General features: G+C 45.2%; 1 protein-coding gene across 1 annotated transcript in view; it reads left to right on the top strand.

Annotated features, from left to right (window-relative positions):
* The window catches only part of LOC139394460 (WD repeat-containing protein 93-like), a 47,768-nt gene that overhangs the window by 11,304 nt on the left and 22,048 nt on the right, over positions 1-14,416 (top strand). The window contains 3 exon segments of the mRNA XM_071142528.1: positions 1,483-1,553; positions 9,506-9,592; positions 12,322-12,453. Of these exon segments, the coding sequence (XP_070998629.1) occupies positions 1,483-1,553; positions 9,506-9,592; positions 12,322-12,453 (290 nt within the window).

The following is a 14,416-nucleotide window of genomic DNA, read 5'->3' as shown; positions in this document are numbered from 1 at the left end:
CTGGCCTGGGCGGCCGTGTCAGGCAGTTGTTGATTGCTAATGAGAGGATTAATCTGGCCTGGGCGGCCGTGTAAGGAAGTTGTTGATTGCTAATGAGAGGATTAATCTGGCCTGGGCGGCCGTGTCAGGCAGTTGTTGATTGCTAATGAGAGGATTAATCGGGCCTTGGCGGCCGTGTAAGGAAGTTGTTGATTGCTAATGAGAGGATTAATCTGGCCTGGGCGGCCATGTCAGGAAGTTGTTGATTGCTAATGAGAGGATTAATCTGGCCTTGGCGACCGTGTCAGGAAGTTGTTGATTGATAATGAGAGTATTAATCTGGCCTGGGCGGCCGTGTAAGGAAGTTGTTGATTGATAATGAGAGGATTAATCTGGCCTGGGCGGCCATGTCAGGAAGTTGTTGATTGCTAATGAGAAGATTAATCTGGCCTGGGCGGCCATGTCAGGAAGTTGTTGATTGCTAATGAGAGGATTAATCTGGCCTGGGCGGCCGTGTAAGGAAGTTGTTGATTGATAATGAGAGGATTAATCTGGCCTGGGCGGCCGTGTCAGGCAGTTGTTGATTGATAATGAGAGGATTAATCTGGCCTGGGCGGCCGTGTAAGGAAGTTGTTGATTGATAATGAGAGGATTAATCTGGCCTGGGCGGCCGTGTAAGGAAGTTGTTGATTGATAATGAGAGGATTAATCTGGCCTGGGCGGCCGTGTCAGGCAGTTGTTGATTGATAATGAGAGGATTAATCTGGCCTGGGCGGCCGTGTAAGGAAGTTGTTGATTGATAATGAGAGGATTAATCTGGCCTGGGCGGCCGGGTAAGGAAGTTGTTGATTGATAATGAGAGGATTAATCTGGCCTGGGCGGCCGTGTAAGGAAGTTGTTGATTGATAATGAGAGGATTAATCTGGCCTGGGCGGCCGTGTCAGGCAGTTGTTGATCTATAATGAGAGGATTAATCTGGCCTGGGCGGCCGTGTAAGGAAGTTGTTGATTGATAATGAGAGGATTAATCTGGCCTGGGCGGCCGTGTCAGCGTGTTTTGCACCTGGTGAAGTTGATTAGTTTTGGAACCAGGCTGCCTCCCGGGTGTGAGCCAGGTGCCCAGCTCTGTCCCACAGCGGACTCAGATCAAAACACAAGTGATGTAATTAACCACTGCAGTTATTAGTATGATTCTGTGTTTTCACATTACAAAAGTTATTTATTTTGATAAAAACACTTTATCTGCCTTCCCACTGAAAACTAGTTCTAAAATCCAAACATGTATTTTATGCAAAAGAGATGTATGTTTCTGGATGATGCACCATGCTGCCTTGTTGACAACATGACCGAGTGATGCAGATTACTGTTCCATTTGAGAAGGGCCACCGACCGGTGCGCCTCGGCTCAGCATAATGGAATCCGCCCACCATTGAAAGGTGCACTAGTGTTTTAACCGTGGAGATGACGTGTTAGTGTTGTAACCATGGAGATGCTGTGTTTGAAGCTGTGTGACCAGTCACTTCCTGCTTCCTGGAGGTCTGTTTCCTGTCCTGGGAGGAGTTAAGCCTCAGACAGGTGGGTTAAGACAATTTAACAAATGTTTTTTCATTACATGTGAATATCATGAATTTGTTTTAAAATATTTTATTGATGCCATCAGTTCTGTATTTAAATCTTTAATTGATGCCATGGGTTCTGTATTTAAATCTTTAATTGATGCCATGGGTCCTGTTGCAGATTGAGATCGACAACACATAAAATATCAATTTTATCCGCTCTTAAATCAAATGTTTTTATCTTACTCTCTTCTTAGAAGCATCCCTTCTATTTGTAGTAAAATACATCCCCTTTATCAAATTAAATTCAAATGTATTTACAAAGCACTTTTTACATCAGCAGATGTCACTAAGTGCTATACAAAAACCCTGCCTAAAACAACAAGTAATGCAGATGTAGAAGCACTGTGGCTAGGAAAAACTTCCTAGAAAGGCAGGAACCTAGGAAGAAACCTAAAGAGGAACCAGGCTCTGAGGTGTGGCCAGTCCTCTTCTGGCTCTGCCGGGTGGAGATTTTAAGAGTACATGGCCATTAAGGCCAGATTGTTCTTCAAGATGTTCAAACATTCATAGATGACCAGCAGGGTCAAATAATAATCACAGTGGTTGTAGAGTGTTCAACATGTGAGTACCTCAGGAGTAAATGTGAGTTGGCTTTTCATAGCCGAACATTCAGAGGTTGAGACAGCAGGTCTGGAACAAGGTAACACGTCTGGTGAACAGGTCAGGGTTCCATAGCCGCAGGCAGAACAGTTGAAACTGGAGCAGCAGCATGGCCAGATGGACAGGGGACAGCCAGGAGTCATCAGGCCAGGTAGTCCAACCTTGAAATCAGCCCTAGCCTTAACAGGGAGCCAGTGTAGAGAGGCTAGCACTAGAGTAATATGATCACATTTTCTTCTTCTAGTGAAGATTCTAGCAGCCGTGTTTAGCAATAACTGAAGTTTATTTAGTGATTTATCTGGGTAGCAGGAGAGTAGAGCATTGCAGTAGTCTAATCTAGAAATAACAAAAGCATGAATTAGCTGCATCATTTTTGGAAAAAAAGATTCTGAATTTTGGCCTCCTGGGTGGCGCAGTACTAGCTGTGCCACCAGAGATTCTGGGTTCAAACCCATTGGGCGGTGCACAATTGGCCCAGCGTTGTCCGGGTTAGGGAGGGTTTGCCCGGCAGGGATATCCTTGTCTCATCGCACACTAGCGACTCCTGTGGCGCAGTGCACGCTGACCAGGTCGCCAACTATTTTGTCCAAGTTTAAAAGTAAAACATTTGCCGCCATACACTTCCTTATGTCTGAAACACAGGCTTCCAGGGTAGGCAATTTTGGTGCTTAACCATATTTCATCGAAATGTCCAGCTGTGTGTCATCCGTATAGCAGTAAAAGTTGACATTGTGTTTCTGAATGACATCACCAAGAGGTAGAATATATAGTGAAAACAATAGTAGTCCTAAAACGTAACCTTGAGGAACACCGAAATTTACCAATGATTTGTTAGAGGACAAACCATCCACAGTGACGAACTGATAACATCTAAACCAGGCAAGAACTTGTCCCTGCAGATCAATTAGTCTTTCCAAAAGAATGTGGTGATCGATGGTGTCAAAAGCAGCACTGAGGTCTAGGGAGCATGAGGACAGATGCAGAGCCTTGGTTTGACTGCATTTAAAAGTCAATTTACTCAGTACAGAGTTCAGTGTGTCAAATCGGAGGGCCTGTTGTCCGGACCTCTGGCAGTCTCTATGGGGGTGCCACAGGGTTCAATTCTCGGGCCGACTCTTTTCTCTGTATACATCAATGATGTCGCTCTTGCTGCTGGTGATTCTCTGATCCACCTCTGCGCAGACGATACCATTCTGTATACTTCTGTCCCTTCTTTGGACACTATGTTAACTAACCTCCAAATGAGCTTCAATGCCACACAACTCTCCTTCCGTGGCCTCCAACTGCTTTTAAATGCAAGTAAAACAAAATGCATGCTCTTCAACCGATCGGTTCTGACTTAGAATATGTGGACATCTACAAATACCTAGGTGTCTGGTTAGACTGTAAACTCTCCTTCCAGACTCACATTAAGCATCTCCAATCCAAAATTAAATCTAGGATCGGCATCCTATTTCGCAACAAAGCATCCTTCACTCATGCTGCCACACACCCTCGTAAAACGGACTATCCTACCGATCCTAGACTTCGGCGATGTCATTTACAAAATAGCCTCAACACTCTACTCAGCAAATTGGATGCAGTCTATCACAGTGCCACCCGTTTTGTCACCAAAGCCCCATATACTACTGTCGTGTCTTTGGCTATGCCGGATTAAGTGATAGGAAATGCTATTCTATAAAATATTTTCTCTGTAATATTACCTGATTGAGGTAATCATGTAAATGTAATTAACTAGAACGTCGGGGCACCACAAAATAATATTTATAGAGCTGTTATCTTCCGAATAAACTCTTAAAGACCTAGTAATAATTTACATCAATAGCAGTCAATATTAATCGTCACCTTATTTCAGTCTCATCTGAAAGTTGTAAATTCTTGGTTATCTTCATGAACCCTGGCTAACAAGTTGAATCAGCAATACAAAATTGCTATTTACTAAATAGGGGTGGCAGGGTAGCCTAGTGGTTAGAGCGTTGGACTAGTAACCGAAAGGTTGCAAGTTCAAATCCCCAAGCTGACAAGGTACAAATCTGTCGTTCTGCCCCTGAACCGACTGTTCCTAGGCCATCATTGAAAATAAAAATGTGTTCTTAACTGACTTGCCTAGTTAAATAAAATAAAGGTAAAATGAGGTACAATAAATAAATAAAATACCTATTTACTAAATAACTAATCATACAGAATCAACCATACATTGATTACAAATTACGTCATAAAGGAAAATGTCCCTAGCGGACGGAGCAGACATGACAGCTGGTTACACAAAGGAAAGGGGGTTGGGTTTGAGTGAAAGAGCGAGAAGACTGAGGAACAAAGGGAGAAGCTGTGCTATTGTAAATACGTAATTTCCTATCTATGCATTCTAAATTACCGCCCATTTGGAAAAGGAAAATGCAATAAATATTTACTCTGAGCTTCAATAGGTTGGTGGTAGAAGGAAGGCAGTGTTGGCCAACAGAGTCCACTACGTTGTATTGTCGTCATTGGGTGGTAGACGGGATACTCTGTCTGTCCTCTCCTAACCCACGTTTACAGCGGCCGCTGCTAACACAACGGCTAGGAGGTATCACTTCTGTAGTGAGTTCAAATTTCATACCATTCGCAACCAAAGCTCACGCTGAGGTTGGTTTAGTTCTGTAGTTGACATGTTAGTCCTTTTCATGTTAGTCCTCGGAACAGGAGGTTACATTTTCATCAAGGGCTTATATAGTGGAGGGAGAGAAAGGTGTGTTTCATAGTTTGTCTCTTCACAGGGGCGGAGCAGAGCTCTAATCTTATGAAAACCCAATTCTCTCATTTGAAGCTAAAATTACATTTGAATCTTTTGACAAATAGTTTCATTTAAATTGCATTTAAATTGCACAACAATTCCATGTGAATCTGATAACTATAATGTGTAGACTTTCCCAGATACAGTTTATGTGGTCCTGTCATCAGTCATAATGTCTCAGATGACAACCGAACTGACATCATATTCATTAAGTACCAACACATATTTTCAACTGGTTCTATTACCAAAATATGGTTCCTTTCCTTCCACTTGTTTGATGTTCCCAGACTCTCTATGTTTAACAAAGGCTATTTAAAACCTCTTAGAGCCATGTGAGACGCTAGCGTCCCACCTAGTCAACAGGAAATGGAAGTGCGCAATGCCAAATGCTAATAGTATTCGATAAAACTCAAACTTTCATTAAAACACACATGCAGGGTACTGAATTAAAGCTACACTCGTTGTGAATCTAGCCAACATGTCAGATTTTTAAAATGCTTTTCGGCGAAAGCATGAGAAGCTATTATCTGATAGCATGCAACCCCCCGAAATACCTGAAGGGGACGTAAACAAAAGAATTAGCGTAGCCGGCGCTACACAAAACGCAGAAATAAAATATAAAACATTCATTACCTTTGACGAGCTTCTTTGTTGGCACTCCTATATGTCCCATAAACATCACAATTGGGTATTTTTTCCGATTAAATCCGTCCATGTATACCCAAAATGTCCATTTATATAGCCCGTCTGATCCATGGAAAAGCACCGTTCCAAAACGCAACGTCATTTTTTAAAATGAAAAAAGTTGCCTATAAACTTTGACAAAACACTTCAAACTACTTTTTTAACCCAACTTTAGGTATTTGTAAACGCTAATAATCGATCAAATTGATCACGGGGCGATCTGTATTCAATAGCAGCTACTCTTGAAATCATCGTCCATTGTCTCTCTCCCATAAGCCTCTTCCTGTATACTGGATGACAGGAAGGGTCTATTTCTTATTCCACCAAGGATTAAATCCCATGAAATTGACAGTACTGGCGACATCGTGTGGAAGCTGTAGGAACTGATCGCCATCTATTTTCTCTTGCCATAGACAATTCAGAGACTGGCGGATGAATACTTTTATTTTTTTTTGTGACCAGGTTTTTCTTGGGATTTCGCTTGCTGTTCGCGTTCTGTTATAGTCACAGACATGATTTAACCAGTTTTAGAAACTTCAGAGTGTTTTCTATCCACACATACTAATCATATACTATGATACTATATACTATATTCCTGGCATGAGTAGCAGGATTTGCGCAATTTTTAACAAAATGTTGAAAAAATGCAGGGGAGGTGTGCGCTAAGAGTTTTTTTTTTTTTGAATTTTACCCCTTTTTCTCCCCAATTTCGTGGTATCCAATTGTTGTAGTAGCTACTATCTTGTCTCATCGCTACAACTCCCGTACGGGCTCGGGAGAGACGAAGGTTGAAAGTCATGCGTCCTCCGATACACAACCCAACCAAGCCGCACTGCTTCTTAACACAGCACGCATCCAACCCGGAAGCCAGTTGTAGCGATGAGACAAGATAGTAGCTACTAAAAACAATTGGACACCATGAAATTGGGGAGAAAAAGGGGGTAAAAAAAATACAATCTTTGTCCTCATGTGCAGTTGCAAACCGTAGTCTGGCTTTTTTTAATGGCGGTTTTGGAGCAGTGGCTTCTTCCTTGCTGAGCAGCCTTTCAGGTTATGTCGATATAGGACTTGTTTTACTGTGGATATAGGTACTTTTGTACCTGTTTCCTCCAGCATCTTCACAAGGGCCTTTGCTGTTGTTCTGGGATTGATTTGCACTTTTTGCACAAAAGTATGTTCATCTCTAGGAGACAGAACGCCTCTCCTTCCTGAGTGGTATGACGGCTGCGTGGTCCCATGGTGTTTATATTTGCGTACTATTGTTTGTACTTATGAACGTGGTACCTTCAGGCGTTTGGAAATTGCTCCCAAGGATGAACCAGACTTGTGGAGGTCTACAATAGTTTTTTTGAGGTCTTGGCTGATTTATGATTTCTTTTGATTTTCCCATGATGTCAAGCAAAGAGGCACTGAGTTTGAAGGTAGGCCTTGAAATATATCCACAGGTACACCTCCAATTGACTCAAATTATGTCAATTAGCCTATCAGAAGCTTCTACAGCCATGGAATTTTCCAAGCTTTTTAAAGGCATAGTCAACTTAGTGTATGTAACTTCTGACCCACTGGAATTGTGATACAGTGAAATAATCTGTCTATAAACAATTGTTGTGTAACGATTCTCGTCCTCCTCTTCTGAGGAGGAGTAGTAAGAAGGATCGGAGGACCAATGCGCAGCGTGGTAAGTGTCCATATTGTATTTATTATATGAACACAAAACAAAAACAACGACAACGAAACAAAACAGTCCTGAACGGTGAAATACAAAACACAGAGCAGAAAATAATTACCCACGAAACACAGGTGAAAAAAGGCTACCTAAGTATGATTCTCAATCAGAGACAACTAACGACACTTGCCTCTGATTTAGAACCATACCAGGCCAAACGCAAAACACAACATAGAAAAACGAACATAGACAACCCACCCAACTCACGCCCTGACCATACTAAAACAAAGACATAATAAAATAACTAAGGTCAGAACGTGACATGTTGGAAAAATTACTTGTGTCATGCACAAGTAGATGTCCTAACCGACTTGCCAAAACTATAGTTTGTTAACAAGATATTTGTGGTGGATGAAAAACAAGTTTTAATGATTCCAACCTAAGTGTATGTAAACTTCCGACTTCAACTGTAGGTGTTCCTTTTGTCCAGGTGGGAAAGGGCAGTGGAGTGCAATAGAGATTGCATCGTGTGTGGATCCGTTAGGGCGGTATGCAAATTGGAGTGGGTTTCTGGGATAATGTTGTTGATATGAGCCATAACCAGCCTTTCAAAGCACTTCATGGCTACAGACGTGAGTGCTACGGGTCAGTAGTCATTTTGGCAGATTACCTTAGTGTTCTTGGGCACAGGGACTATGGTGGTCTGTTTAAAACAGACTCGGACAGGGAGAGGTTGAAAATGTCAGTGAAAACACTTGCCAGTTGGTCAGCGCATGCTTGCAGAACACATCCTGGTAATTAGTCTGGCCCTGCGTCCTTGTGACTTTTGCCCTGTTTAAAGGTCTTTCTCACATCGGCTGCGGAGAAAAAAGTATTCGGGAACAGCTGGTGCTTTCATGCATGTTTCAGTGTTATTTACCTCGAAGCGAGCATAGAAGTAGTTTTCCCTTTGTAGTCTGTAATGGTTTGCAAGCCCTGCCACATCCGACGAGCGTCAGAGCCGGTGTCGTACGATTCGATCTTAGTCCTGTATTGATGCTTTGCCTGTTTGATGGTTGTCGGAGGGCATATTGGGATTGTTATCAGCTTCAGGGTTAGTCCCGCTCCTTGAAAGCGGCAGCTCTAGCCTTTAGCTCAGTGCGGATGTTGCCTGTAATCTATGGCTTCTGGTTGGGGTATGTACGTACTGTCACTGTGAGGACGACGTCATCAATGCACTTATTGATGAAGCCAATGACTGATATGGTGTACTCCTCAATGCCATCGGAGGAATCCCGGAACATGTTCCAGTCTGTGATAGCAAAACAGTCCTCTAGCTTTGCATCTGCTTCATCTGACCACTTTTTTATAGACCGAGTCACTGGTGCTTCCTGCTTTAATTCTTATATTATTATGCGTAGGTCATCGATTTTATTTTTCTCTTACCTTCTCGTCATGCAAATGATGGATCTGGGCCTGTTCCCGGGAAAACAGTATGTCATTCACATCAGGCTCTTTAAAGGAAAAGTATTCTGCCAGTTCGTGGTCAGTAATCGCAGTTCTGATGTCCAGAAGTTATTTTTGGTCATAAGAGATGGTAGCAGCAACATTATGTACAAAATAAGTTTAAAAAATACATTACAAACAACTCAAAGAAACAAACAAAAAAACACAATTGGATAGGAACATGTAAAATGTGTCTTCACTATTATTTTTCAATGTAGAAAGTAGTACAAATAAAGGTGAACCTTGAATGAGTAGGTGTGTCAACTTTTGACTGCCGATAGTTTTTTTAACATTCTCCAGGTAAAGGTTTGACTTTTTCACACAATGCAGCTAGAAGCTAGAAGGTTTAAAGGCCATGACTATTTTCATGAATTGGTCAAGAGATACTATTGTTCCTAGGTCCTGGCAGTTTATTTTTATTTCACTAGGCAAGTCAGTTAAGAACAAATTCTTATTTACAATGACAGCCTAGGAACAGTGGGTTAACTGCCTTGTTCAGGGACAGAACGACAGAGTTTTACATTGTAAGCTTGGGGATTCAATCTAGCAACCTTTCGGTTACTGGCCCAATGCTCTAACCACTAGACTACCTGCCACCCCAGTTCAGTGATACTATTATACTATTGGTCCTAGGTCCTGGAAGTTCAGAGCAGACTCAGGACAACTGATTCCATGTCGCCTGTCTGTCTCTCTCCAGGAGGAGTGGCTGTAGCTGTGTGTCTGTGGTGGAGCGGCAGACACAATCTGCTGCAGTACTTACTGTGTAAAGCTCCCAAAGACAAACCAGGTAGGTTGGGGGTCATTTAGTCACATGTACTATGCGATAACAGTAGGATCTGTGATGTTAAAAAAGATCCTGAGTTTGTATTCAAGTGTCTGATCTAGGATCAGTTTTATCATTGAGATTATTACAAATATAATTACATGGACAGGGGGAACTGATCCTAGACTCTGAAAGGCTTTATGAATACAGGCCCTTCTACTGTATGTCAGTATATTACCAGAATGTTCTGGGTGTAGTATATGTTCATGACCAGCAGGAGGCCAGCAGTGTTGCAGCTTTAAAAAATTTTATTAAAAAAAAATGTTTTTACCTTTATTTAACTAGACAAGTCAGTTAATAAGAACACATTCTTATTTACAATGACGGCCTACCAGGGAACAGTGGGTTTATTGCCTTGTTCAGGGGCAGAACGACAGATTTTTACCTTGTCAGCTCGGGGATTCAATCCAGCAACCTTTCAGTTACTGGCCCAACGATCTAACCACTAAGCTACCTGCCGTCCCTCCACTCTAACCGCTAAGCTACCTGCCGCCCCTCCACTCTAACCGCTAAGCTACCTGCCGCCCCTCCACTCTAACCGCTAAGCTAATCAAATCAAATCAAATCAAATCAAATCAAATTTTATTTGTCACATACACATGGTTAGCAGATGTTAATGCGAGTGTAGCGAAATGCTTGTGCTTCTAGTTCCGACAATGCAGTAATAACAAGTAATCTAACTAACAATTCCAAAACTACTGTCTTGTACACAGTGTAAGGGGATAAAGAATATGTACATAAGGATATATGAATGAGTGATGGTACAGAGCAGCATAGGCAAGATACAGTAGATGGTATCGGGTACAGTATGTACAAATGAGATGAGTATGTAAACAAAGTGGCATAGTATAGTATAAAGTGGCTAGTGATACATGTATTACATAAGGATACCGTCGATGATATAGAGTACAGTATATACGTATGCGTATGAGATGAATAATGTAGGGTAAGTAACATTTATATAAGGTAGCATTGTTTAAAGTGGCTAGTGATATATTTACATCATTTCCCATCAATTCCCATTATTAAAGTGGCTGGAGTTGAGTCAGTGTCAGTGTGTTGGCAGCAGCCACTCAGTGTTAGTGGTGGCTGTTTAACAGTCTGATGGCCTTGAGATAGAAGCTGTTTTTCAGTCTCTCGGTCCCAGCTTTGATGCACCTGTACTGACCTCGCCTTCTGGATGATAGCGGGGTGAACAGGCAGTGGCTCGGGTGGTTGATGTCCTTGATGATCTTTATGGCCTTCCTGTGGCATCGGGTGGTGTAGGTGTCCTGGAGGGCAGGTAGTTTGCCCCCGGTGATGCGTTGTGCAGACCTCACTACCCTCTGGAGAGCCTTACGGTTGAGGGCGGTGCAGTTGCCATACCAGGCGGTGATACAGCCCGCCAGGATGCTCTCGATTGTGCATCTGTAGAAGTTTGTGAGTGCTTTTGGTGACAAGCCGAATTTCTTCAGCCTCCTGAGGTTGAAGAGGCGCTGCTGCGCCTTCTTCACGATGCTGTCTGTGTGAGTGGACCAATTCAGTTTGTCTGTGATGTGTATGCCGAGGAACTTAAAACTTGCTACCCTCTCCACTACTGTTCCATCGATGTGGATAGGGGGGTGTTCCCTCTGCTGTTTCCTGAAGTCCACAATCATCTCCTTAGTTTTGTTGACGTTGAGTGTGAGGTTGTTTTCCTGACACCACACTCCGAGGGCCCTCACCTCCTCCCTGTAGGCCGTCTCATCGTTGTTGGTAATCAAGCCTACCACTGTTGTGTCGTCCGCAAACTTGATGATTGAGTTGGAGGCGTGCGTGGCCACGCAGTCGTGGGTGAACAGGGAGTACAGGAGAGGGCTCAGAACGCAACCTTGTGGGGCCCCAGTGTTGAGGATCAGCGGGGAGGAGATGTTGTTGCCTACCCTCACCACCTGGGGGCGGCCCGTCAGGAAGTCCAGTACCCAGTTGCACAGGGCGGGGTCGAGACCCAGGGTCTCGAGCTTGATGACGAGCTTGGAGGGTACTATGGTGTTGAATGCCGAGCTGTAGTCGATGAACAGCATTCTCACATAGGTATTCCTCTTGTCCAGATGGGTTAGGGCAGTGTGCAGTGTGGTTGAGATTGCATCGTCTGTGGACCTATTTGGGCGGTAAGCAAATTGGAGTGGGTCTAGGGTGTCAGGTAGGGTGGAGGTGATATGGTCCTTGACTAGTCTCTCAAAGCACTTCATGATGACGGATGTGAGTGCTACGGGGCGGTAGTCATTTAGCTCAGTTACCTTAGCTTTCTTGGGAACAGGAACAATGGTGGCCCTCTTGAAGCATGTGGGAACAGCAGACTGGTATAGGGATTGATTGAATATGTCCGTAAACACACCGGCCAGCTGGTCTGCGCATGCTCTGAGGGCGCGGCTGGGGATGCCATCTGGGCCTGCAGCCTTGCGAGGGTTAACACGTTTAAATGTCTTACTCACCTCGGCTGCAGTGAAGGAGAGACCGCATGTTTTCGTTGCAGGCCGTGTCAGTGGCACTGTATTGTCCTCAAAGCGGGCAAAAAAAGCTACCTGCCGCCCCTCCACTCTAACCACTAAGCTACCTGCCGCCCCTCCACTCTAACCACTAAGCTACCTGCTGGTTACTGGCCCAACGATCTAACCGCTAAGCTACCTGCCGCCCCAAAAGTAGCTTCTCATCATGTTGTCTCTTTGTTCCAGACCCGGAGCCCAAGCCTGATGCGTTATGGCCTAATGCCCAGGAGATCCTGTGTTCTGCTGTTAGCAGCTGTACTAGACACATAACTCTGGGACTGGTTACTGGACTGGTCACTGTCTGGGACAGACACTTAGGTGAGTTCACTGTGCACACAGTTACCTAAATGTTACACTAAATATCTGTGTGTCCCTTTCTGAAAAGACTGCGCATGCACGATAATGTTGAGATTGATGAAGTGTCCAGTTCTAAATCAGACCTGTGGTACCATGAAAAAGGGGTTAAAATAAAATAGATGGGGCCTCCCGGGTGGTCTAGGGGACTGCATCACAGCGCTAGCTGTGCCACCAGAGACTCTGGGTTCAGCCCAGGCTCTGTCGCAGCCGGCCGCGACCGGGAGGTCCGTGGGGACTGCATCGCAGCGCTAGCTGTGCCACCAGAGACTCTTGGTTCGCCCAGGCTCTGTCGCATCCGGCCGCGACCGGGAGGTCCGTGGGGACTGCATCGCAGCGCTAGCTGTGCCACCAGAGACTCTGGGTTCGCGCCCAGGCTCTGTCACAGCCAGCTGTGACTGGGAGGTCTAGGGGACTGCATCGCAGCGCTAGCTGTGCCACCAGAGACTCTGGGTTCGCCCAGGCTCTGTCGCAGCCGGCCGCGACCGGGAGGTCCGTGGGGACTGCATCGCAGCGGTAGCTGTGCCACCAGAGACTCTGGGTTCGCGCCCAGGCTCTGTCGCAGCCGGCCGCGACCGGGAGGTCCGTGGGGACTGCATCGCTGTGCCACCAGAGACTCTGGGTTCAGCCCAGGCTCTGTCGCAGCCGGCCGCGACCGGGAAGTCCGTGGGGACTGCATCGCAGCGCTAGCTGTGCCACCAGAGACTCTGGGTTCAGCCCAGGCTCTGTCGCAGCCGGCCGAGACCGGGAGGTCTATGGGACTGCATCGCAGCGCTAGCTGTGCCACCAGAGACTCTGGGTTCAGCCCAGGCTCTGTCGCAGCTGGCCGCGACCGGGAGGTCCGTGGGGACTGCATTGCAGCGCTAGCTGTTCCACCAGAGACTCTGGGTTCGCGCCCAGGCTCTGTCGCAGCCGGCCGCGACCGGGAGGTCTAGGGGACTGCATCACAGCGCTAGCTGTGTCACCAGAGACTCTGGGTTCGCGCCCAGGCTCTGTCGCAGCCGGCCGCGACCGGGAGGTCCGTGGGGCGACGCACAATTGGCCTAGTGTCGTCCGGGTTAGGGAGGGCTTGGCCGGTAGGGATATCCTTGTCTCATGGTGCACCAGCGACTCCTGTGTCGGGCCAGGCGCAGTGCATGCTAACTAAGGTCGCCAGGTGCACTGTGTTTCCTCCGACACATTGGTGTGGCTGGCTTCTGGGTTGGATGCGCGCTGTGTTAAGAAGCAGTGCGGATTGGTTGGGTTGTGTTTCGGAGGACGCATGGCTTTCGACCTTCGTCTCTCCGAAGGTTTATTTAAAAATAAAAATGTTTCGGCATCACTGCTTTCTTCAGGGTCAGAAGAAGTCACAGTGATGCTGAAACAACATTGGTGTTTTTTTCCCCAATAAATTACTGGGAGGTTAAATAGAGTGTGCAACTCTTTGTTTTGATAGCCAACGTTAGCTAGTTAACATTAGCCTTCTGCATATTCAACTTCCATCCTCTCAGTCCAGGGGCAAAAACAATGTATGAATTAATAGTTGGATCTGAATCGTCCTTATAATCATTGGCCAGTACGGAAAATTAAGTAAAACCACAAGTCCAAATCCCTATCGCCATCCATAGCTAATTTAGGAAAGGGACAATTTTTGCTAGCTAGTGTTGAATTCGAAATTTTGAACATTGAGCTATTAAAGACATGATAGATCAGACGCATAGTATATTAAGAAGGGAGATCTGTAGAAAAACAGAGTGGCTGTGGAATGTACTGGGTGGACGGGAGGAGATCAAAGGATTGCTATAGAGGAGACAGAAGGAGGGGTTGAGGTCAGGAGGTGGGGTCAGATCCCCTGAAGGGAGTAATAAGGGTTTAGTATCCTGTTACCCTCTTCCTGTGGAACCATAAGATGTAAGGATTGGAGAGAAGGAGGAGTGTCTTAAGGGGA

The sequence above is a fragment of the Oncorhynchus clarkii genome, unplaced genomic scaffold, assembly GCF_045791955.1.
Source record: "Oncorhynchus clarkii lewisi isolate Uvic-CL-2024 unplaced genomic scaffold, UVic_Ocla_1.0 unplaced_contig_12165_pilon_pilon, whole genome shotgun sequence".
NCBI classification, from domain to species: Eukaryota; Metazoa; Chordata; class Actinopteri; order Salmoniformes; family Salmonidae; genus Oncorhynchus; species Oncorhynchus clarkii.
The sequence above is the reverse complement of the archived record's forward strand: the minus strand, read 5'-3'. Positions and strand labels throughout refer to the sequence as shown.